Source organism: Puma concolor, chromosome A2 (assembly GCF_028749965.1).
Source record: "Puma concolor isolate L17-30 chromosome A2, mPumCon1.1.hap2, whole genome shotgun sequence".
NCBI classification, from domain to species: Eukaryota; Metazoa; Chordata; class Mammalia; order Carnivora; family Felidae; genus Puma; species Puma concolor.
The window spans coordinates 162,546,568-162,571,149 of record NC_141668.1 but is presented as its reverse complement, the minus strand read 5'-3'; the positions used below and the strand labels follow the sequence as shown (position 1 = coordinate 162,571,149).

The 24,582-nt window shown below is 52.9% G+C and overlaps 1 protein-coding gene and 1 long non-coding RNA gene across 9 annotated transcripts in view; both read right to left on the bottom strand.

Moving 5' to 3' along the window:
• Positions 1-24,582, bottom strand: part of CACNA1A (calcium voltage-gated channel subunit alpha1 A) — a 287,235-nt gene that overhangs the window by 114,170 nt on the left and 148,483 nt on the right. For all 8 annotated transcript variants that reach the window (XM_086698925.1, XM_086698923.1, XM_086698924.1 and 5 more), the window contains 2 exons: positions 5,639-5,730; positions 3,055-3,207 (listed from right to left, as the gene is read on the bottom strand). In XM_086698925.1, coding sequence (XP_086555051.1) covers positions 3,055-3,207; positions 5,639-5,730 — 245 coding nt within the window. The remainder of the gene's footprint in view (positions 1-3,054; positions 3,208-5,638; positions 5,731-24,582) is intronic.
• On the bottom strand, positions 7,480-8,154 carry LOC147583747 (uncharacterized). The gene is made up of 2 exons (XR_015248510.1): positions 8,060-8,154; positions 7,480-7,817 (listed from the first exon to the last, which is right to left on the bottom strand). It is a non-coding gene; the product is annotated as an uncharacterized LOC147583747 (long non-coding RNA).

Sequence of the window (24,582 nt, the reverse complement as noted above, 5' to 3'; positions counted from 1 at the left end):
ATAGATAGCCAAGATGCTTTTTTTTTTAAGTCAGATATATAAAAATAGAATAGTGTAATGAATCCCCATGCACCTATCATCAACTTTAACGCTTATCAACTCAGGGTTAATCTTGCTTCATCCGTATCCCCTCCCCACACTTTGCCTTGCCACTAAAATATTTTTTTAAAGCAAATCTCAGATACCCTATCATGTCATCCACAAACAAGAAGCAGGTCTCTTGATTTCCAAACACTTTCTGAGTTATCCTTTTGTTGCCAATTTCTAGCTTAATTACACTGTGGTCAGAGGATATGTTCTGTATAATCCAGTCCTTCAAAATCTGTGGCGATGTGCTCTATGTTCCCGAATACAGCCAGTTTTGGTGAATATGCTGTGTGCTTTGTGCCATGGTTGGGTGCTGGGTCCTCCAGACTTCCATTAGGACAAATATGTCAGTCGTGTTATGCTGTTATTCTGTAGCCTGATTGTTTTCCATTTCCTTTTCTCTTCTCTCCTCTCTTTTCCTTCTTCTTCTTTCTTTCTTTTTTTTCTTGAGATGTACTAGGCACAGGGAGCTGTTCTGGGGGCGAGGGAGGCCAGTACACATGGTACTTACTTACCCTTAGGCACAGGCGCTAAGTTTTCTCCCCAAACGGCAAGAGGCAGATTGTAAAAATGCCACAACGAAAGAGACACTTGCCAACAGATGCTGCTTTCGCAGACAATCAACGACAGCTTCGTGGCGAGGTTGGGCTGGGCGCCCGAGGTGGGGTCTGAATTCCAAGGGATTGAGGGCGAGACCCCAGGAGCACACAGGAGCACAGAATGACCTAGGTGTGTCCCCACTGGACCAGAGCAGCAGGTACGAGAGGGTCCTGTTCAGTGAGTCGCACTTTTGAAGGATTTCAGAGAGCGACACTGTCCGCCAGGAAAGCAGCCCAGTGTGCAAACTCAAGCTCTCCACCAAACAAAAACGTATCTCAACGTATGTGCTACGGGCACAAATGCCAACCTCCACTCAGCACACAGCAGAGAGAAATAAACGATGGAATGTGTGAATTTTATTGGCCTTTGAAACTCCAGTTGAAGGTCATGCAAAGAGACACCTGCCACTCTGGGAAGTGACACTCAGTGCTTGAGAAGCGCTGACCACACTGGCGGCTCGTTTAACTGGCTGGACATGCCTCCCTCATTCACGCTGCACTTGGGACAGGGGCTGAGATTTAATAAATACAGGTTGGAAGGCAAAATCTTCTGAACAAAAGGCTAAGAGCAGGGAGAGAGGAAATGCACGGGTTCCTATAGCAGACGAGAACCACTGTTGTTTGGGAAGGCCGCCTCTGTCCAGAACCTTCTCTGTCTCCACCCTGCGACCACATCGGGCTCAGTTCCCACCCCCGTGCGGCCCCCTGCGTCAGCCAGTGAACGCTGGTCCCGCCTTCCCTTCAATGGCTCCGGAAGGTTCGTTCATATTTGCCGGGGGAAGGGGAGGTAAGAGCACGCATTGGGCTTCACTGCTACGAGCTGGTGGCAGACGAGGAGTCTTGTCTGGAAGCTGTTGGAAATCAGGAAGCCTCCACTTTACCTTTGCATTTCCCCGAGTGCTGAGCACAGTTCTGGGCGTGCAGGAACCGGGTTCCCGATGACAAAAGAGTGCAGCTGGAAACCTGACTCTCTTTAGCAAGTTTGCATCGTGGTGCTCTTGATTTCGTTCCCACCCCCCCACCCAGCCTTCCGTCCCCCCTCCCCCTGCCCCCCATCACGAAACACTCTGAGGGCTGCTTCTAGAAAAGCAACCGTCCGGAGAGTCTGAGGAATTTGGTTATAAATATATTTTAAAATTAACCTGCTGCCTGGGTGTCTGTCTATATCGGTCTCTTACTCACACGCCTTATATTTTTAATCGCGAGCTTTTCAGTTATCCTCCTAAATCGGGGCTTCCTACCCACCCCGCAGCTGCCCCACCCACATCTGCCCCCTCACAACCCCACCTAGGCCCGAGCCAGTTGTGTCTGCTTGGCTGGAGAGAAAAAGGAAGGAAGGAAGGAAGGAAGGAAGGAAGGAAGGAAGGAAGGAAGGAAGGAAGGAAGGAAGGAAGGAAGGAAGGGAAAGAAAGAAAGAAAAAGAAAGAAAGAAAGAAAGAAAGAAAGAAAGAAAGAAAGAAAGAAAGAAAGAAAGAAAGAAAACCAATAAAACCTCAACACTTAGGATCCAGGAGTCCTGGTTTCTCTGCTCTCGGCTGACTTTTCCGAGGGGCCCTGCCCTGTATCTCTCCCTCCTGCATTTCCGCCCGGGGTGACGAGGCCAGGCGCAGAAATAGCTCTGCCTCAATTAACACCTTCTTCATCGGGGAAAGAAATAATTAGGACATCCCATATTGAGCAAACTTCACAAGCCCAGGAGAGAAGGAGTCAGGAGAAGCAAGAGAAAAAGGAGGAAGAAGAAAGCACATCTTGAATACACGTTTTCTGTCCCCCGTGGGGCGGCCTGGGGCCAGGGCTCTGCCTCTTGGGGGTCACCAGGAGGAGATGGCCCGTGGGAAGCCACTCCCGGCCAGATCCCTCTGCCCACCCAGCAAGACAGGCCTGAAGCCTCTTTCTTTTCTCATAGGGACTCCCCCTCGGCGTCACCGTCCTCTCTGTCCACCCCATGAATTCGTGGTCCCCTCGCCCCGTGACCAGCCCTGCCGATGGGCCCGTCTGCACCAAGATGGCCAGTGGCGCCCAAACTGACATACAGGCATCTCTCCTTATCCGATTCCGTTTGGTACTTGGGCTTCAGGGAGCAAAAGGGTTTGGAGAGCAGGAAACGTCACTGAGAATGTATCTGGGAGCTACCGGGTCCCCGTGAGTGTAGACAGTGGGGGAACGCCGTCCGGGGACCCCAACGCAAGGCCCTAGAACCACCGAGACCTCGAGGGCTATTTCACCCCCCCTCGCTCTGCCTGCAGAACTTCGGAAGCAAGCTCTCCCAGCTGCCCGGAGAAAGAAGCAAAACCCTGCATCTCCCTTCCGGGAGCTCGTCCCCAAGGGAGGAAGCTTGGGAAAGTAACATCATGCTGCTTGGACCTACCTGTCCCCTCTTCAAAGCAGGTGGTATGAAATTTTCCCATATAAAATTCTAACCCTATGATTGCAAAAATAAGAATTGCAAAAAACAGGAGGAGGCCAATCTGCAGCAGGGGGATCATTGCCTTCATGATTGACTTCAGGACGACTTGTAAACCTGGGGAGACACAGAGAGAGCCCCACAGCTCCGTGAGCGAGCGCCCCAAACCCCAGGCACCCCGAGCACACGCGAAGCTGAGGGCGGGGTAACAAGGCTGTTCGTTATACAATGGGAACGATCCCTCCCGGTGTGTGAGGGCACTTTTTATCTTAAAGTATTTTTGAAGTATTTGACATATGCTGTGTCATCTGATGACCTTTTAGGCAAGACAGGCGTGGAAACTGGTTGCTTTCGGAGCCGTCCTCCTAAGTGTTGGGCGGCCTTCACCCAGAGAGGGGAGCCTTTTCTTAATTCTTCCCACCGAGAGGGGGCGTCTTTTCCTAATTCATGCAAAGACTCCAGTTAGGTTAGCCCCACCTCTACTCGGGAAAGCAATCAACGTCCTAGTTCCGGTCCCGGGGAAACCAGACGTGATTTCACCAGCTTGTACCCCCAGCCCTTGATGTGGGCGCACACGTAGCCCCATTTCGCAGAGGTGGGAAGCGAGACCGAGAGAGGTGATTTCATCCCAGGGCATTAGCAATAACAGAGCCAGGGTTTAAGCCCAGGCCTGAGGGACGTCAGATCCTCGGTTTGCGGCCACCGTGCGGTCAGGGAAGTCTACGGTGAAAACGAGGGTCCGAACAAAAAGCCTGAGGCCTTGCTTCTTGATTAGCAGAACTCCGCATGGCTCATGATTAGCACCTCCTGGTGGGGGGAAACCACGGGGGTCCGAAATGGAAGAGCGATGTTCTTCCACCCGCCTGGCAGGGTGGGTAAGGCTCCGGACACTGGGTGGCGTCAGTCCCCGGGCCAGATACCCTGCACCCACCTGCCAGCCGCTAGGGGCTCCCAGCTGCCCCCCCTCTTTGTACAACTCGGTTATCAACAGCGGCCTCACCCAGGCGGCTGCTGCCTCCCCGCCTCCCACCCCCAGCAAGTGACCAGAGAGGTACAGAAGGCCAGCAAGCAGTCTCTTTGCCTCAGGTTGCAGGATACCTAGGGGGCTACTCACAGTCTAGAGCTCTCCACGAGATCAGGCTGAGATTGCATCCTTGCTGGGCATCTTTCCCGTTCCATCCCGCTGTCCTCACTCTCTCTCTCCTGACAGCCCCCTCCAGATAAGGCAGGGCCCATCTGAGCACCTCGCTAAGCCTGCATCGAGGGGCCCCGACCTCGTCAACTACGCCAGCCGTGTGACCTTCACCAAGGCAGGTCACTGTCCTGAACCTTGGTCTCTCCATCTGTAAACGGGGACTGGGAGAGCACCGCCCTCTCAGGATTGAAGGAGGGAGCTCCTAGCTGCCAAAGCACCATCGTAGGTGGTGATTAATAGAAACCCTTATTAGCGTTAGCTTGGGGATGATCCCTGACTCAACGCAATGCAGGCAGCTCCTGGAATCCTGCAGATGCTTCAGTAGACGTGCCTTCTTTCCACGAAAAGGCCCTGCTGGTGGTCATGGGGGAGACCTTACCCTTTAAATCTGGGTGGCAACGAACCCTACGGAAAGAGCCAAGGAAGTGGGCGAGGGTGCTAATGAGAGAAGCTACCTCACAGGCTTGTGGTGAGGACAAACGAATTTGAAAAATGGCAACCACTTAGAGCAGCGCCTGGCACACAACAAATTACTAGCGGTAGGACGAACTGAGGCAGTGGGACAGAAAAAAGGTCGGCCCTGTTTTTTTTTTGTTTTTTTTTGCAGCTGAACCTCCTTCTGACCCTGAATACTGCAGCTGTCCCCAAAGGGGGGTGGGGAATGGAAGCACCCTGAGAGAAGGAGAAAGCAGCACCAGATGCCTATGGACTTTGGAGCTCATCACCGTCAAGCTGTCAGAGTTCAGGTGCATAACTCAACCTGAGCCTCAGCCTTGTCACCTGTCAAATGGGTTCACTGGGTGACTGTGAAGACAAAGACATTCAATGCATGGAAAGTTCTGTCCCTAGCGTCCAGTAGGCAGCGGGCGCTCAATATGTGGTGACCGCCACTGCCACCAGCATTACTGGCCAGGCTTGGGGCCACACTTGCTAAGCCCCAGTCCCGCCATTCTCAGCCACGTGACACTGCTCCAACGGTTCGGCCGCTCTGAGCCTCAGTTTCCCCACCTGTCAAACGGAGATCTTGCCGAGGCCCAACTGCGGAGAGCTGTGAGTACTGACTGAGCTAACATCAACACGACTCCGGACAGATAGCAGGTGCTCAATAAATGAATGGGTGCTGTGGCTCTAGGTGAGGCCCCTGGCTTGCTTTCAGAAGCTCACCCAGACCGGCTGCCAGGTTCCTGGCGGCGGGCGGGCGGGTCCCTTGGGGAGCTTCCCCCAAGAGAAGGTTGCCCTGACACAGGCTGGGAGGCACTCGGGGGCCCCTTCTGAGATGCTCTGCGGAGGGGAACCTGAGGACTCCCGGGACCCCCTGAGCAGACCCCTTGCCAGGGTTGGAAACTCACGCACTTGGGATTCCAGACACCAGCTTGAGCGGTCTCAGCACTCGGACTGCCCTCAGGGTCCGTAGGTCAAACTCCGTCCCAACGGTCGCCAATATGCTGGAAGAAAGAAGCCAGAGCGGAAAACAGAGGGTGGGTTTCAGGGTCAGACAGGAGTGGGATTTGATGTTAGTTGTTGGCTCGGTGACCGCAGGTGCGGGACTTGACGTTGCTGGGCCTCGGGGTCAGGACCTGGAAAGCAGCGTTAACAGTACCTGCCTTATAGGATAAAAGGTGATTTGCAAAGACCCCGAGTCGGTGTATGCTTGATGGTGATCAGTAAATGCTGGACGGAGAGGGGCGAAAGTTTCCCATCACTCGCGGTCGGGGTGATGCTCAATATATTGCACAACTCGCCATCAGAACGAATCACGGGGAGGCCCGGAGGTCTGGGGGAGGGGCCCGGGAGAATGGCAGTCCCTTCGGGGCTCGGCATGGGTTCAAATCCCGGCTCTGCCATTTCCCAGCTGGGAGACCTTGGACAGGCCAGGACTCCTCTCCGTGTCTCAGTTTCCCCTTTTTTGTACAACAGGGGTAACACCAGTACGGACGACACCTCAAAGGGGTGTGGGGACTAACGACACGTTGAATTGATACGTGTGACGCGGTCAGCACTACTCAGAAATAAATGAGAAGGGAAAAAAACCCAACCAAACAAACATAGAAAACCAAAGCAAACAATGCGTGTGGCTCTGCTGGTGTGGACTAGCTTGGTCATCTGAAGAAGCGTGAGGCCGCCGGTGAGGAGGCCAAACCAGCCAGGGTGACAGAGGGAGGCGGCGACAGCCCATCACACAGGGCCCTGTGGGCCGTGGCGAGGACCTGGTTCCTTCTCCAAGTGACGCGGGAGCCACAGAGGGTTCCGAACACTGGAGAGATGGGATGTGGCCTGTATGACAATGAAGCCCCCTGCGGGGCAAGGCCAGAAGTTGGGACCTGGGGACGAGGCCACCGCACTTCTGGGTGAGACGCGCCGGGTCTGGGCGGGGCTGCGCGCGGGACCCAATGGGAGCCCGGAGAGGAGCTCAGCCCCGCCCTCAGATGAACCTGTGAGAGGGTGAGGTTCAAACACAGGTCCCTCCAGCCCCGTGCAGTCTTAACTGGCAACTAAAATGCACTCTCTTCCACCCTCCCCCCACGCTGGAAGGATGAGAAGGAATGAGGGGGGGAGGCGGGGAGGGCGGAGGAGAAGGCTTCTGTGGCCAAGAAAGCCCTATGGAGGCCGAAGTTTCATTCAGGATGTTGCTGGGGAGAAATGGGTGGGCTGGCGCCGGAGGCTCTGAACTGGAGGCTGAGGAGGTGGGCCTTATCGTATGGACAGTGGGAGTCATATAAGGTTTCGGAGCAGGGGAGGGATGTGATTAGGGTTGGCGTGGTAGAGACAGGGCTGACAGCTGACAGGACAGATGGGCAGTGATGGAGGCAGAGCGAGGAGGGAGCGGTGAGAGCAGGCCGGCGTAATGAGGGCTGGAACTAGGACAAAGGCAGTGGGAGTACAAAGGAGGCCCCAATTTAAATATAGCTGCCATTGATTGCTGGGCATCGGGGAGCTTGCCTGGGCTCATCAAATTCTGCATTCCAGCAGTTGGTAGGATGAGCCCCATTTTCCAGAGGAAACTAGAGCCCAGAGAAGTTGCTAATGCATGGAGGTCCATACCACGGAGCAGGACCTCAAAGCCAGGACCCCAGCACGCCAGAACCCCGGTTCTTCATCTCCTGCGGCTTGTTGGATGGGGTGGGGGCCACGGTGGGAAAGACAGAAGGGAAGAATGGCTTCCTGGCTCTGAATGAACCACTAGGCAACGGTCATTCACTTACTCAACAAAGGTTTATTGAGCACCTACTACAGGGGCCCAAGGATGCCGCCATGAACAAAGAAACAATGGGAAAACATGGGGTATGTCAGAAGGTGGGAAGTGCTATGGAGAACAACATGGCAGCCGCCAGGGCTTCCCGTGGAAGGATTAAGCGTCGTGGGATGGGAGCAAGAGAAATCCAAGATGACTGTAGGGTTTGGCCTGAAATACCTGAAGGATGGGGTGGCGGGAAACTGAGATTGCAAAATGGTGGGTTAGGAGGAAGATCAAGACCGGGCTGTGGACACGTTGAGTTTGAGATGCCAGTTGCTATCACTCCCTCGTTAAAACCTTCCATTGGCGGGGCGCCTGGGTGGCGCAGTCGGTTAAGCGTCCGACTTCAGCCAGGTTACGATCTCGCGGTCCGGGAGTTCGAGCCCCGCGTCGGGCTCTGGGCTGATGGCTCGGAGCCTGGAGCCTGTTTCCGATTCTGTGTCTCCCTCTCTCTCTGCCCCTCCCCCGTTCATGCTCTGTCTCTCTCTGTCCCAAAAATAAATAAACGTTGAAAAAAAAAAAAAAATTTAAAAAAAAACCTTCCATTGGCTTCCGTCAGGCTTAGCATAAAATCCAAACTCTACCGGGATCACAAGACCTAGAGTCACTTGACGCCCACGGACTGTCCTATCCCACCACACTCTGGCCACCCCGACCTTCTGTTCCTCCCACAGGAAAAGCTCCTTCCCACCCCAAGAATGTTACAGTGGCCATTTCTTCTACTGCAAATGCCCATCCCCTTAACTCTCTCCCTCTTTGCCTGGCGCCCTCTTCAGGTCCTTCAAAGGTCACATTTCGCCTTCTCAGAGAGGATTGCCCTGGCCCCTCTAGCTAAAGAGATTCTTTGCTCTCCAGGATTATATCGTTTATTAAGCTGCATTTATTATCCCCACCCCCCTCTAGAATGTGAGCAGCACAGAGACAAAGGTTGTGTGTGTGTGTGTGTGTGTGTGTGCGTGTGCGTGTGCGTGCGTGTAGCACCTTTTACGGCCTAGCAGGTACTCAATAAATGCCTGCTGAGTGAGAAAAGAGTGGTGGGAAACAGGGTTATGGTAGACCAGATGTTCTAGAATAGTACAGGGGTAAAGTGAAAGAAGCCAAGGGCCCCCAGTGGAATGTTGGGAAAGAGCAACATTTTAAGACACAAGTGGTTGAGGAAGGAGACTGGTGCACAAGAGGAAGTCACGGAGGTGGGTGGAGACCCGGCAGGGAGGTTCATCCTAGGGGGTCAAGTTCAAAAGTGTTTTGAGAAAGGCAAGGTCATCGGTCTTCAGGGCAGCCCAGGGATGAGTTGGGTGCAAGGGATGAGGAGCATCAGGTCACTGGGGGGGGTCTTGCCGGCGGAGGGGGGGGCTTGTAAGTGCTCTATAGCCCCATGGGGACAGGGGCAATTCCATCACTGAGAACGTTCCACTGGATGGTGCTAGTCTTGCTTCGCCCCACTAGGGAGGGGATTTTCATCTGTTTTGTTCACGGCTGTATCCCCAGTACCTAAAACTACGCCTGGCATACAGCAGGTGCTCAATAAATGCTTCTTGCATGCACAAACAATGAGGAAGTAAAAAGTAGGAGAGCCTGATGATAACAGAGTATATTCTGGAAGAGACAGAAGGCTGGGTAGAAGACAGGACTTGTCCTAAACTAGGAAAAGGATTGTGGAAGATACGATGGCTGTTTATCCAACAGCCAATCCTACGCCCTCCCTTGCCAGTGGATGCGTCTTCCATCAGAGTCAGAAAATACCCAACAGGAAGTCTTTTTTTCCCAGAATTCCTTTCCATGGGAGCCCTGGTCAAATGAGCCAGTCATGTATCTAACAGGACCTGAGGGGGCTGCTGGGGGCTGTTGGAGGCTTCTGGGGGGGGGGGGGAAGTTTTCTTCCCCTGAGAAAAGTGGCATGGCAGGAGACAACCCCTCCTTTTCGTTGGCTGGATGCTTTTGTGTAGACGTCTTGGAACAAGGTGGCCATCTTGGGACCATGAGTGGTAAAGGTTACCAGGAAAGTCCTTCCACAGAAGACGCCACAGTGGAAAGACAGAAAGGGCTCCTTGGGGACATCCCTGGGCTGTGGAGCCAACCCTGCCACCAGCCACCCTTCCTAGTGGATAAGAGCCAGGCGGCCTGGGTTCAAATCCCGGTTCCTCCAATCACTAGCCGTGTGGCCTCGGGTAAGTCACTCAACTCTTCTGTTCCTCAGTTTCCTGGGCCGTACGACGGGGATGACGATAGTACCTGCCCCGATAGGTGCGGGGGTTTATGTGATGTGCTTGGGATTTAGGAAGTCCTACACAAATGGTTGCTTTTGTCTTCTTCATCATTTTTCTTCTTCTTGTGTTACTTGGGGGTAAGTTATGCCGGAACCCACCAGCAAAGGCAACGGTCATCGCACTGTTTCCTTTGTCAGGCTACAGGCTTATTCTTTACCTACTGAGATCTCATTTCATCCCCCAGCATCTTTACCTGGTGAGGGTTCTACTCTCTTCTCGTGAAGAGGGAAACCGAGACCCAGGGCATGAGCCACTCGTCCACCACAATCACACAGCTAACGTGCGGTGCCTGGCTCTTGAGTCTGGCTGTGTCACCTCCACCGGGCTGCCCCTGGGGAACACCACCACCCCGACTACCCTCTCCTGGGACTTCAGCCACGCTCATTCCTCCACTAACCTGAGCGTAGAACGGAGCCAGATTTTCCTCTGCTGGCTGGAGGTCAGGATGTCAGGAACTATTCGTGCAACTACCAGGTGCCAGGTGGGTGAGGAGGGAAACATGTGCAAAGGCCCTGGGGCTGGAGAGACCTCATGGTGAAGAGTGAGGTTACTAGCTGAGAGGGAGGGGACGGAGGACAGGAGAGTGACCAGGAGGTGTTAGCATGGTCAGAAAGCAGGAGAGAGATGGAGGCCACTGTGGATCCCTGACCTCAGGTTAGAAGAAACACTTGCCCCCACGGCCAGGGTCAAATCTTCCTGAGATGGGTACTTAGGAGCATAACTGTTTCCCATGCAGTCTATATTCTTGCCATTCATAGATCGTGCAAATCCTTTTCAGGTTTATTTTTATATCACTTGGCTTTTACCTCCTCTTGGAAAAAGTATTTCTAAAATTCCTTAAAAAAAAAAAAATCTTCAAACAGAGAGAGTCAAGTTAATTGCTCTCCTTAGTTCATGGCATATTTATTTATACCTTTGGTCTTTGCACTGTCCCTCTCTGTTCATTTGCCCATTCACTCATTCACTCATTCATTCGTTCGTTTGTTCACTCATTCATTCATTCCCTTGTGTCCCCAAACCCTACTTTCATTCGCCTCTCCCAAGAGACAACCAATATCATGTTTAATTTGGTCTTATTGGAGTGCATTCTTGCAAAACATGTGTTTTATTTTGAGGGCTTGTATTTTTAACTTACATTGACGGCACGAAGTTAAGCATATTCTGTTGTTTCCTGTTTTCACCCAGAACCAGGTTTTTAAGCCCCATCCTGGGTGGTCCATTAGACGTGCCATCTGGAGCTCTCACTCGGCCTGGGGCTCCGTAGGTGCATCCGCCATATTCCCGTCCCCGGGGATGGACACCAGGTGGCCTCCAGCTCCCCACCCCCCCCAGATGGTGCTGTAGCGAATAAGCCTGCACCGCCCCTCACAGACCTGGTGAAAATCTCCCTGGGATGGCTGCCTGGGAGCGTAACTGCTGGTGAGTCTGAATTAACTCCACTTGGCATGGATGATGACCTTCCGCAGGGCCGCCCAGGCCACACCCGCAGGAGTGGGGGCAGGAGTTTCCCCTGTCCCCACGTCCCGCCCACCCTTGGCTGATCCACCTTGCTGACTCTTTCCACTACGAGAGGCACACGGAAATACTCGCTGTTTTGATTTTCATCTTTCTGATTGCAAATGATTTTGAGTACCACGTCACATACTGCTTAGCTTTTCAGACTTCTCTTCCCTAATCTCCCTGATCATATATATATATGTATATACATATATTGCCTTGTATAGTCCTGATCAGTGCTGCCCAATATGGTGGCCATTGGCCACATGTGGCTATGGATGCTGGAAATGTGGCTAGTGTAAGGAACTGAATTTTCGTATTCTCTCTCTCTTTTTTTAACGTGTATTTATATACAGACAGAGAGAGACAGGGACAGAACATGAGCGGGGGGGGGGGGTCAGAGAGAGAGAGAGAGAGAGGGAGACACAGGATCTGAGGCAGGCTCCAGGCTCCGAGCTGTCAGCACAGAGCCTGATGCGGGGCTTGAACCCACAGACCGTGAGATCATGACCTGAGCCGAAGTCGGATGCTTAACTGACTGAGCCACCCAGGCGCCCCGCTTTTTAAAGTTTACTTATTTTGAGAGAGAAAGAGAGAGAGAGAGAGAGACCTTGTGTGTGAGCGGGGAAGGGGCAGAGAGACAGAATCCCAAGCAGACTCCCTGCTGTCTGTGCAGAGCCCGATGTGGGGCTCGAACTCATGAACCACAAGATCATGACCAGAGCCGAAGTCAGATGCTTAGCTTACCAGACTGAGCCACCCAGGCACCCCAAGGAAGGGAATTTTAAGTTGTATTTACTTTTATTTCATTTATCTTTAAAATAGTCACATGTGGTTGGGGGGGCAGCCTAACGGATAGCAATTAGATACTAATCTGTGGTCAGTTATTTTTCTGTCGTTCTATTTACAAATACCACTTTAGGGGGCGCCCGGGTGGCTCAGTCGGTGAAGCGTCCGACTTAGGCTCAGGTCATGATCTCGCGGTTCGAGTTTGAGCCCCTCATCGGGCTCTGTGCTGACAGCTCGGAGCCTGGAGCCTGCTTCCGATCCTGTGTCTCGCTCTCTCTCTGCCCCTCCCCTGCTCATGCTGTCTCTGTCTCGAAAATAAATTTAAAAACATTTAAAAAAATTAAAACAAACAAATACCACTTTAGTTCTTACCATGCACCAGGTGCCAGTCTATAGGATTTTAAATATTAACTCATTTAAGAAACTCCTAGCGGGGCGCCTGGGTGGCGCAGTCGGTTAAGCGTCCGACTTCAGCCAGGTCACGATCTCGCGGTCCGTGAGTTCAAGCCCCGCGTCGGGCTCTGGGCTGATGGCTCAGAGCCTGGAGCCTGTTTCCGATTCTGTGTCTCCCTCTCTCTCTGCCCCTCCCCTGTTCATGCTCTGTCTCTCTCTGTCCCAAAAATAAATAAACGTTGGAAAAAAAAATTAAAAAAAAAAAAAAAAAAAAAAGAAACTCCTAGCAACCCCGTAGGTAGATACTATTCTTTCCCTTTTATTGGTGAGGAAACTGAGGCACAGAAAGGTTGAGTTACTTGCCCGTGGATTTACAGGAAATGGTAAAGCAAAATCTGGATGCGGGCAGTTTGGTTCCTAAACTGTCCCCGTTATGTCTTTATCTGAGCAAAACATCTCACTTTTCATCTAATCAATTATTATTATTTTTTATTATTGTTATTATCGGCCTTGGAGTTTGTGCTTTTAAAGTTCTGTTTAAGAACCCCTTCCCCACCCCAGATCACACAGATACTCTCCTGCGTTTTCCCCTGTGAATGTGAAGCTCTTACCGCTCACACAAGGTCCTCCCAAGCACCTTAACCTTTGCATGGAGCCGTTCTCCCATTTAATTGTCTTCTAAAGTACAGGATTACACAAAAGGACACGTTTCTATTTTGGGTGATTCCTGAAGCTCTCTTAAAGTGCAGTGTTTTCTTAAAAAAAAAAAAAAAAAAAAAAAAAAGCAGGAGCAGATGTAAAAACCCCAGAAGGAGAGAGGAGGTAAGTGATTCTAGAAAAGATGGGAGCTCCAGAGGGATGGGTTTGCTGGGGGCGAGAAGCGGATGACGATGAGACGGGGCGGGTTTGGAGATCCGCAGGTCACGGGCCTGCGGAAGGGCACCGTCGTCGTCGTGATCCCTTGCTGATCGCAAGGCTGGAGGAGGCCGGAGGGAAACCGGTCCCCAAGACACTGGAACCAGAGCGAGAGCGGGGGAGAGCTAGAGGGGATCGGTCCAAGTTTGCAAGGAGAAGAGCACAGAGGGAGTGCAGAAGCAGAGCCTGAAGGTTCAAATGAGACGTTTGACGGAGTAAAGCTCTCGAGGAACCGAGGAACCGGAGGAACCGGACGAGGTCGTTTTCGATTTAATTCCCAGACATTTAGTGGGCCCCTCCCGAGGGAGAGGCACTCCCAGATCAAAATAAAAACAAAAGCTCAACTCTCGGCCGGTGGCAGCTGGTGGGAGTGGAGACTTGTCCCACCACTACTTAGGACGGTTTTCGCCAGAGCTAAATGGACATCTCCCTACGACCCAGAAACCCCCGTTCTAGCAATACGTCCCGCCAAAGACAAGCGGTTTCCCCCCCCCCCCCCCCCCGCCCCCCGCAAGCGCTGCAAAGTGCAAAACGCCCAAATGCCCGTCACCCCCGTGCGGCGCACGCGGCCGTGACCGTGAACTTTGCCCAGCTCACGCACACGGCGGCAAGGGAAGAAGGCCAAGAAGAGCGTGCCGTGTGATTCCGTGTGTTCACAATTCAAAAATAGGCGACGCTAATCCGCGCTGTTCCCTGTCAGGGTGGAGCGACTGGAAGGGAATGAGAAGGTGTCAGGGGGTTGGGGACAATCCGTTTCTTGCTTTGGGTGCTGGTTACACGAGCGTATTCAGTTTTGGAAAATTACCTGTGTGTGTGTGTGTGTGTGTGTGTGTGTGTGTGTGTGTGTGTGTGCTTTTCGGCATGTATGTCCCACTTCAATATCAAGTTTTAAAAAGCAGGGTTAGAAAAAAGGTAATGTTTACTGAGTGTGTGCCGTGGGCCAGGCAGGGTGTGTTGTTTTAATCAATCCCCACGACGACCCTATGAAGCAGGGCCTATCATTCCTTCTACTTTGCAGATCAGAGAGGCTGAGTCACTGCTCTAAGGCCACACAGCGGGTACATGGCGGAGCTGGGTTTTGATCCCGTCTCTCATACATTTCTAACTACTCTGCGGCACCAGGCTTGGAAAAGTGAAGGGATGTGGATTTCTCTACGACAGAGGAGAAAAATAAAAAGATGACGACCTTGAGGGAAACTGAAAGGGAGGGAGTTCTTGAAAGCGACCGCCAATGTCTTAAGAAAACGTGGGCAAGATCTCAAGGAATCAGGGAAAGATTGGAAGCAGATGTGGGGTGAATTTAATAAGGCAGTGGCTAAAGATGAAGAAATGCTGAAGGATACTGAAGATCCAAACAAGGGTCACTGGCTAGGAAAGACAGGAACCCTCCTCGCTGGTTCTCTTGGGACCATTCTAACCCCAGCGATCATTTCCAAGGATGGCAATAATTACCACCTCATACGGTCTTACTTTTCCATAGCTCCCATCATAGGCATCGTCGTCATGGGAGGCGGGTGGACACCCGCTTCAATGATGACCAAACCAAGGTTCTGAGAGGCCTGGCGTCTTGTCTGAGACCACACACCACTGAGCGTCCGTGAACTGAAGCCTTCTGACTCTACTCTGCCCCGTGGGGTCAGCCTCCATCCCAGCAAAGTGGCTCACTCAACCTCCCTGCTTCTCCCTCTGCTCCTTCGCCCAGAGAACCTCCTCCCCACGGATCCATAGCTCCGCCTGCCTTCCAAACTGCCTCCTTCACTGTCCAGCCTCACCCCGGACTCCTTTCTCTTCCATCCCGTAACCTTCAGGGGCTCAGGTGACATCAGAGCCTTGCGGTGACGGTGGAAATATTTTCTTCCGAGCTGTCCAATATGGCGGCCAACAGCCCCGTGTGGCCAGTGAACCCTTAAAACGTGGCCGGGCAACTGAATTTTTCACTTGAGTGCACTCTAATTGACTCACATTTATATTTTCTACCGTAGCTATGTGGGGCTAGTGGCCACTGTGCTCTATTGTGCAGCTCTGTGGCTACATTGTAGAAGAGACCACATAAACAACGGCATGCAGTCGGTCACGCACTGGCAGGTGCTGATTATCCCCCATTTGCTCCCCAGGTCAACTCTCGCTTGTGCTGTGCGCTGTGAGGCGGACCCCTGTGGACTACATCTCCCAGAATGCTTTGCTCTGGTTCCTGCTTGGGTCTGGCCAATGGGAGGCACCAGCAGAAGATGAAGGAGAGAGGTTGGAGTATTGCTTCCCCGATTCCAAGCATACTCCTTCCTGCGTGGCCCTGCCTCGGCTGAGTTCCAAAAGTATCGGGGACAGCGACGGCTTCCCTCATGGGATCTCAACATCCCTTAACCGGCTTCCTTTACCTGCACCCGCCACTTTAAAGAGTTTCTTGGGGCGCCTGGGTGGCGCAGTCGGTTAAGCGTCCGACTTCAGCCAGGTCACGATCTCGCGGTCCGTGAGTTCGAGCCCCGCGTCACGCTCTGGGCTGATGGCTCGGAGCCTGGAGCCTGTTTCCGATTCTGTGTCTCCCTCTCTCTCTGCCCCTCCCCCGTTCATGCTCTGTCTCTCTCTGTCCCAAAAATAAATAAACGTTGAAAAAAAAAAAAAAGAGTTTCTTAATCACCCACTCTTCATGTGAAACCATCCGGTGGGTGAATTTCGTTTCCTGTGGAGACCTTGACCGATCAAAGGTGGGAAGAGTGGATGACCCATGAAGGCTGCCCATCTGAGGGTTCCAAAAAGCCACAGCTTCTGAGACCAAGGTCTCTAGAGAAGCGAGACTTGATTCCAGGTCTCCTCGCCTCAAGGGACAGGGATACTCTGTGGCCTTTTCCAAATAAGTCTTGGGAGAAAGACATCCCACCAGGTTCTTGCCTCACCTCACCGCAAAGCGAGAGCAATTCCTCGGGGCAAGGAGGCTAAGAAACAGAGGAGGTGGAAGAAGACGGGGGTGTCTGAAAGCTGTCCGAAGGCAGGTTCCATCGGGGGGACACCCAAGGAGATGTGGAGCTCAGGTCTGGATACACTGTGTCTCTCCTTCCTGGGCATTCGCTGGACTCAAATTTCCAGCCTTGCCGTTAGGTGTGGCTCTGCAACTAAGTTCTGGCCAGGCCAAGGAGAGCAGAAGCCACGTGGGCAACTTCTAGGCCTGGCCCCGACGTATTTCCTGGGTGCCCCCCTCCACTCTCTTCCCTTTTGTGGCTTCACCACAAGGAGCGCAGAGACCTTGGAAGCCCCGGTTGACGATAAGGAGCCACAATATGGAAGGAGCCTGGGATTCGCCCTCCCTGCTTGGCGGAGAGCTGCCCCGCTGTTCCGGGATCCCTATTTTGGACTCGGTCTGTGGCAGCACTAACTTCTATTGTGTTTGAGCCCTTTATACATTTGGGGGGTTCTCTGTGACGGCCACAAGCACTTCTCCAGTACGCTTACTAGTACCTTATCTAATACACAGTGACAAATACGCTTAGGCAGCTAAAATGTCAGCTCCATAAGGCCACAGGCCCGTTTCTTATTCCCTGGTGGACCCTTAGTACATGGTCGGCCTCAAGGAGGAGGTATTTGTTGAATAAGCTGTCAGCTTCCATGTTTCTTTTCAGCTGCGTGGAAGGCAGAAGAGTGGAAGTGCAGCAGAGTGGAAAGGGGCTGGGTTTGTATCCTGACCAATCACCTACCAGCTGTCTACTTCGGGCAAACTCCCCAGCCTCAGTTTCCTCACAGGGAGGAGAGAGACTTATAGGAAAGGGGGGTGGAGGGGGGGAAGAATGGGAGAGGCAGGGCTTGAACCTGGGATCATAGCCAAAGACCAACTCAGGAAACGCTATTCCACTCCCATGATCCTTCTGCTGTCCCAGGAGGGCTCGAGACTCTGTTTCTTGCCGTGACCTCGGACTAACTCTGCGGGAATTAGACCCACAGTTTCGGGGCTTGGAGCGGCTGCTTCTAGATCAGGGGGCCCCGCCGGGGAGCCGGAACTTGGAGAACCTGGAGGGGTCCTCAGAACGGACGGAGGAAACAAACCACAGTTAAATTCAGGGCATCCCACATTTGGGGGGGGGGGCATTCTTCTTACGACCAGCCTCGAGGTATGGGTGACGGGACACATGCCTTAGGACTGATCAGGTTTTTTTCTCCCCCGTTAATTAAAATGTGAATCACAGCTGAGTCACTGAAGAAAGAAAATGGTCAATGAACAATTCTGACTTCCTCCCTCCTTCCCTGCTCAGAGAGATGAGTCAGCAGAAGTCCGGATCCAAAAGTGAGAAGGGAAAAAAGAAGGGATGCTGGGCTTGGGGGGAGGCAGGAGCCGAGCAGACCTGAGTCACTTCGTTCTTTGTCTTAGCAGAAGACAAGTCCTCAAGCTCCGGGTCCAAGGCAGCAACCAATCCCTCTAGTGCGCATGCCTCTTTTTCTGGTTTTACACAGACTCATGGCACCCTGAGTTCTACACGAGCCCCGACAATCTCCTTCCTTGCTTCCTTCAGACAAAGGCAGACTCCTCACCATGCCAGAACTCACCTCAAGCCTTTTATTCCGCTTCAGTTTCCCCCCCAAAGCCCCAGGCGCCCCTGTGAATTCACACACCATGATCATGTTTCCTAAGCTACTGGAAGAGTGGGGAGCCTTGTCGCCTCTCGTCAGCGGGGAAGGGCCATGGGGAGCAAATGGAAGATTCTGGAAGTGGGGGCCCCTCAGGTTCAGGGCAGCCACGGAGCCTACAACCTGCAAGCATGGCACCTAGAGCCAGGCTGGGTCTGAATCCTGGCTCTGCCAGGCCTGGAAGACCCAGTCTTCTTTCTGAGCCTCAGTTTCCTCATCTGTGACACGGGGATAGCCAAAGCTCCTGCTCACAGTGCGGTGAAGACGCAGAAGTCCCACCCTGGACTTCAGACATCTGCTTCGTGCATTTTCGGGAGGATCCTTTTTATGTTCAAATTCTCTAGGGGCTCCACCCGTCGCTCCTGTCTTGACCCCCCGGACATGCAAACGTTTTCTTTAAGGAGTGGGTGGAGTCTTGTGCTCGTTCATTTTTAACCAGAGGGACACTGTCCAGGTCCCGTCTGTTAATGTCTTAGGGTGTGATTTCAGCAGTTTGCCACCACAAGGCTTTACGACATCTGCATTTTTTTTTTTTTTACAAGGTTGGCAATTTCAAAGTCCGTCTGCCTTGAACTTGCATTGTACTGTAGGATAATATTTAACGAAACGGAGACCAGTGGCTCTCAACCAGGGGTAATTTCATCTCCCAGGGGGCATACGGAAGTGTCTGGAGACGTTTTTGACTGTCATGACGGGGGGCGGGGGGGGAAGGGGGGTGCTACGGGCATGTGGTGGGTGGTGGCCAGGGGGTTGCCGCTAAGTAAGCAGCCGACAACGCACAGAACACAAAGAATGATCTGGCCCCAAATGTCAAAAGTGCTGTGGCCAAGAAGCTGTGGTCTAGAACCTGATCAACAAGGACATGGACCCAGTGGGCCATGATTGCCCTGGGGTGAGATATCTTGAGTCAGAACTCATTTTTACAAGTGGCCCATTTCTTAGTGACCAAAAAAGTCGATTAGGTCTTTTGGGTCCCTCAGCCTCCTTCTAACTATAATAAATTTATGCGAAGCTTGAGGCTCGTAGCCAGACTGCCTGGATTCTAATTCCAACTCTGCCATTTCCTAGCTGTGTGATCTTGGGCAAGTTACATAACTATTCTGGGCATCAGGGTTTTTTTTATTTTTTATCACCTGTAAGTGGGGCTAATAACAGAGCCCACTGTATAGGGCTGTTGCGTGAAATGGGTTGATATGTGCAAAGTACTTAGAACAGTACTTGGTACATGGTGAGTTGGAGGGTGCGTGGGAAGTGGACCGAATTCCTGGTGCAAATGTTGTTCAAGTACGGAGTGCTGAATGAAGATTCACATTCTCCTCCCACAGGGTGGCTGGGAAATGGCCGCCAGGTCAGGAACTACATTTCCCAGTCTCCCTTGCATCAACATGGGGCCATGTGACCACATTCCGGTCAGTGGAATGGGGTCAGAAGGGAAGTTCATCCCTCCCTGGCCACGCCCACAAATACCTCTCACTTGCCTCAACTCCACTCTCCTTTGCCCCCAACCTGCTGGCCGGGAACAGACTCTTCGAGCAACCTTGGAAGCTGCATGTTAAAAAAGGGCAGAGTCCGGGCGCCTGGGTGGCTCAGTCGGTTGAGCATCCGACTTCGGCTCAGGTCATGATCTCGCGGTTTGTGAGTTCGAGCCCCGCGTCGGGCTCTGGGCTGACAGCTCAGAGCCTGGAGCCTGCTTCGGATTCTGGGTCTCCCTCTCTCTCTGCCCCAACCCACTCGCGTTCTGTCTCTGTGTCTCTCAAAAATCAATAAACGTTAAGAAAAAAAAAGCCAGAGCCTCCGTCACCCTGCATCCCTGAGCGACTGTGTGGAGCAAGGCCACACCTGTGCCGTCTACCCCTCCACCCTATCCTGTCCCTTACCGGCTGTACTTTAGAAATTTATTTTTCTCTCATGTATTTCCTTACGCCAGAGATTTTTGTCTTATCTGTTACAGCAGCTGGTGCTAACTAATACCTCCTCTTCCCTCAGCGTGGCTACTTTTCTCCCTACCAGCAAATACCATCATGTCCTCACCATCGGACAAGCTTCAAGATGACTCTGAATCCTTTCTTTCATACCTTCCCCACCATCTGGCAGACAGGCAGGGGAGAAAGCCCTTTCTCCCAACGGGGACGGAGGAGGGGTCGCGTTCCCCAGGTCAGGAGCTGAATAAAGATCCGTGAGCCTTCCTTAGCCAAGTTTTGGATGCCAGGCCAATTAAAGGGGGTGAGTGAGGAGACTGGCCCCACATTCAATTCAAATTCATATTCGTGCCTCCAAATGGTAATAAGATGTGCCAACACCCTGGTAGTCTGCTCAAATGCTCAAATGTCACCTTCCCAGTAAGACCTACTCTGACCACCCCATTGAACCCAACACCGCCAACTTCCCTGCCCAACTTTACCGTCTTCCCAGGGCACCCTTTAGCTTCTAGCACACTGTTACTGTTTGGGACCCCCCACCCTGCTAGATCATAAGGTCACAGATCTCCCCATCACCGAGAACACTGCCTGGCATAGAGTTACTGCTCAGTAAATCATCGGACAGGTAAATACGGAGGGATTAATTCGAGTCAAGTGCTTGCTCTGTGCCCAAAAAGTCCTAAGAACTTTATGCATATAAACCCAACCTTGAGCACTCAACGACAGTTTAGCAAAGTGGAGACTATAACCATCCCCACTCCACAGACAAACAAAGAAGTTCAGAGAAGGCAGGGGGAGAGCCAGGATTTGAACCTGGGCCATCTGCCCCTGGGTTTAGGTCTTCTGGAATTGGTTTTGTTCAAGCCCACAGCATAGAGTCGACTAATCCTGGACAAGTCGACTAATCCCGGATTTTTTCTTTTTCAACGTTTATTTATTTTTGGGACAGAGAGAGACAGAGCATGAACGGGGGAGGGGCAGAGAGAGAGGGAGACACAGAATCGGAAACAGGCTCCAGGCTCCGAGCCATCAGCCCAGAGCGTGACGCGGGGCTCGAACTCACGGACCGCGAGATCGTGACCTGGCTGAAGTCGGACGCTTAACCGACTGCGCCACCCAGGCGCCCCAATCCCGGATCTTAAAGCAAAGCTCCTCATTTAGTCTTGTCTGAAAATTAGACACCGGGTTGTCTGTGGCGTGTGGACACGGACAGGCTCCCAGAATGGTGGCCGGTGACTGTCCTAAGGATGGAGAGGTGCACGAGATCGATCCTGGCCCCTTCACTCACCAGCTGTGCGATCCTGGGGCCAGAAACTTGACCCGTCTGCGTCCAGTCTTATCATCTACAAAATGGGTTGTGGGGACGATGAAATAGGTTAATATTTGCCAAGCGCTCAGAACAGCCTCACAGGCACCCACACGCACACGCGCACCCAGTAAGGTTCACGGTAAGTACTATGTTAAGTGTCTGTGAAAGAAACAATTATCACAGTTCCCGACTAAAGCTCGGGAGAGTGGTCAGGCCCCCTGAGGGCAGAGCTGACCCCTGCACCGTATTCAGGCTCACACTACCTGCACAAACGTGTGCTGGGCGTCTGACGAGCTAACGGTGGCTCTCGGACTCCCGCTAACTTTGAGGACAAGCTTCTCCGTGCTGAATAATGCCAACGCGACTTCCATCAAGAAGACATCCTCTCTCAAGAAAGCTGACAGCAAGAAGTGGCCCGGGCTGCCTCAAACGGGACAGGAGACGGCCAAGAGCAAAGCAGAGAAAGCGTGAGGGCTCCATCCACCTGCCCTCCACCTGCCGGACAGAGGATCTAACTCGGCTTCAACACCGTACAAGCCCAGTGATGTTTCCAATCTGCAAGACAGGCGGAGCTCGAAAGTGCTTTCCAGAAATGAGCTAATGGCGCTTAGGGAAAGGTCGCTGATGCTAAATGTGGCCACCTTGAGGACGGAAGTCCACGTGTGGACTTCCATTCAAGAAAACACAAAACACAGGGCAGAGGGAGAGAGGCCCTTAGTAACAGTGATGATGATGGAGGTGACAGGAAGGCATCACAACAGGAACGCATTGTGATGTTTATTGAGCACTTAGAAGGAGCCAGGCGCTAGCGTTACATGGATTATACCAGTTAACTCTCTCCAGAACTCTAGCAAATGGGAATATTTTTTTTTAATTTTTTTTAACGTTTTTTATTTTATTTTTGGGACAGAGCGAGACAGAGCATGAACGGGGGAGGGGCTGAGAGAGAGGGAGACACAGAACCGGAAGCAGGCTCCAGGCTCTGAGCCATCAGCCCAGAGCCCGACGCGGGGCTCGAACTCACGGACCGCGAGATCGTGACCTGGCTGAAGTCGGCCGCTTAACCGACTGCGCCACCCAGGCGCCCCAAATGGGAATATTATTATCCCCACTGACCAGATGAAACGCGTGAGGCCCAGAGAGGTTCGGAAACCTGTCTCAAGTCACAGCGCTTGCAAAAGAGGGACCTGATTTGAGCTCAGGTGGTCTGGGAACAGAAGTTCCTCACCATCCTCACTGTTATCATGACGTGCTGTGTTTTTTGCCATAGTTGCAACTCCCTGAGGCTACGACCGGCCCTATCTTACAGATATGGAAACGGAGGCACAGAAGGGTTGGCTGACTTGGTCAAGGTCGCACGGCCAGGAGGTGGTGGGATCAGGATTCATCCACGCTGCCTTCTTCTCTGCTACCCACACCAACGCCGCTGGATGGACGCTCTTTCTACGGGATAGCTTTACAAAGCAGGGGCCCCGATCCCTCCATTAGTGAGACAGCTACAGGTTAGGGTTCGACCGGGACAAGAGGCTGATATACTCCATAGCCACTGGGGACCTCCGAGTGGGGCCACTCGACCTGGCCACGTCCAATCCGCCCCTTGATAACTGTGCTGGGCAGAGAGGGTGGGTAGACATCCCCATACTTAGGCAGGAGGAGTCCTTTATATATACCCTTGCATCCTGGCCAACACAGTGCAACCAGGGTGGCCCTTCTAAATCTGGGGGGCACCTGGGTGGCTCTGTCGGTGAAGCGTCCGACTCTTGGCTTCGGCTCGGGTCGTGATCTCACGGTTCGTGGGATCGAGCCCCGTGCTGGCTCTACACTGACAGCACGGAGCCTGCTTGGGATTCTCTCTCCCTCTCTCTCCGCCCACCCGCCCAAAACAGATCAAAAAACTTAAAAAACATATAAAGATCTGATCACGTCCACCCGTTGTCTGAATCCTTCCATGGCTTCCTTCTGTCTTCAGGCTGAAGTCCTGGTCCCCGCTGACCTTCTGCAGATTGTTCTTTCCCCACTCTCCTCTTCTAGCACACAAGCCCATGTACACACACACGCGCACACACACACACAGGTACGTGTGCAGCCGTCACACCCTGCTTTTTCTGCATAGACGCTGCATCCAGATTTTGCCTGATTTTGAATCTCGGCTCTGCCACTTGGGTGGGTCACGTAACTTCTCTGGGCCTCATTTTTCTCATCAGGAATGTGTTTTGCCCACCTATGTTTTTCTAAACCCTAACTCCCAATGCGATGGTTATCGGGAGCTGGGGCCTTTGGGAAGGGATTAGGTCACGGGGGTGGAGAGAGACCCCCAGAGCTCCCTCGGCCCATGTGAGGACTCCGTGAAAAGACAGCCGTCTGTGAACCAGGATGAGGGCTCTCACCAGACAGTGGATCTGCCAGGGTTTCGCTGCTGGATTTCCCGGTCTCACGTAAGGCCCCCCTCCCGCCCCCCGCCGTCTCTGGTATTCGGTTGCAGCAGCCCGAACGGACCAAGACAATGACCATTTTCTGCCGGGTTTGTGGACGATAATGCACACGCATAGTATGCAATTCAGAAGAGCACAGCATTTGCCGCGGAAGGTAAGTTTTCTCCGTACGCCTATTTCCAAGCCTCTCGGGGTCTCCCTACAGAGGCAAACACAGTTATTAGTTTCTACGGCCGCTTCCGTGCGATGCTAAGGGCGTGTTCAACATCGCCCGCATGATTGGACTGCATTGCTGTGCACGGGCTACTAGGTCACTTTCCTGCTGGAGAACAGGTCTAACCAATGAGGCAACTGTCACAGACGGGAGCTTGAGTCGGTTCAGTTGATGGACTGTTCGTGCCGCACCCCCCCCCCTGACCCCCCCAGGTGGAGTCAGTCGGTGTTCTTTTCATCAGCTCACGGCCTCTGAGGACACTGTTGGTCTCGAAAGGTTAGACAGCCGTTGGTCGAAGGAGGAGGCCCCGGGGAGGGAGGCGGGTGGCCAGGCGGTGGCCCCCGGAGTGGCCTCGAGGGGTTGCCGGGGGGGGGCCTGGCGGGCCCGGGGCCGAGAGGTAGAATGAAGGGTAAAGAAGGGTAGGAGGAGCAGAACAGGAGCGAGGTGGATCGTGAGCTTTGCAGAAAGGTATTTTTGTAGCTCCGAGTCAAAAATAGGCACGCCGACTTCATGCTGACTGTTCCGTCGCAGTGACGTATCCCTGCTACCGGGGGCCTTTCCATTCAGCACGTCTCCGTGGCAATGGACCACTTCTCATTCACGCCATCTCCAGGGTTACCTTGCTCGGCTCATTCATGACTGTTGCCACGGAGACGGGCCCATTGATACAATCCTGACTGTTTGGCACGTTGCTTTTCCCGGAATGATAGAGCTAA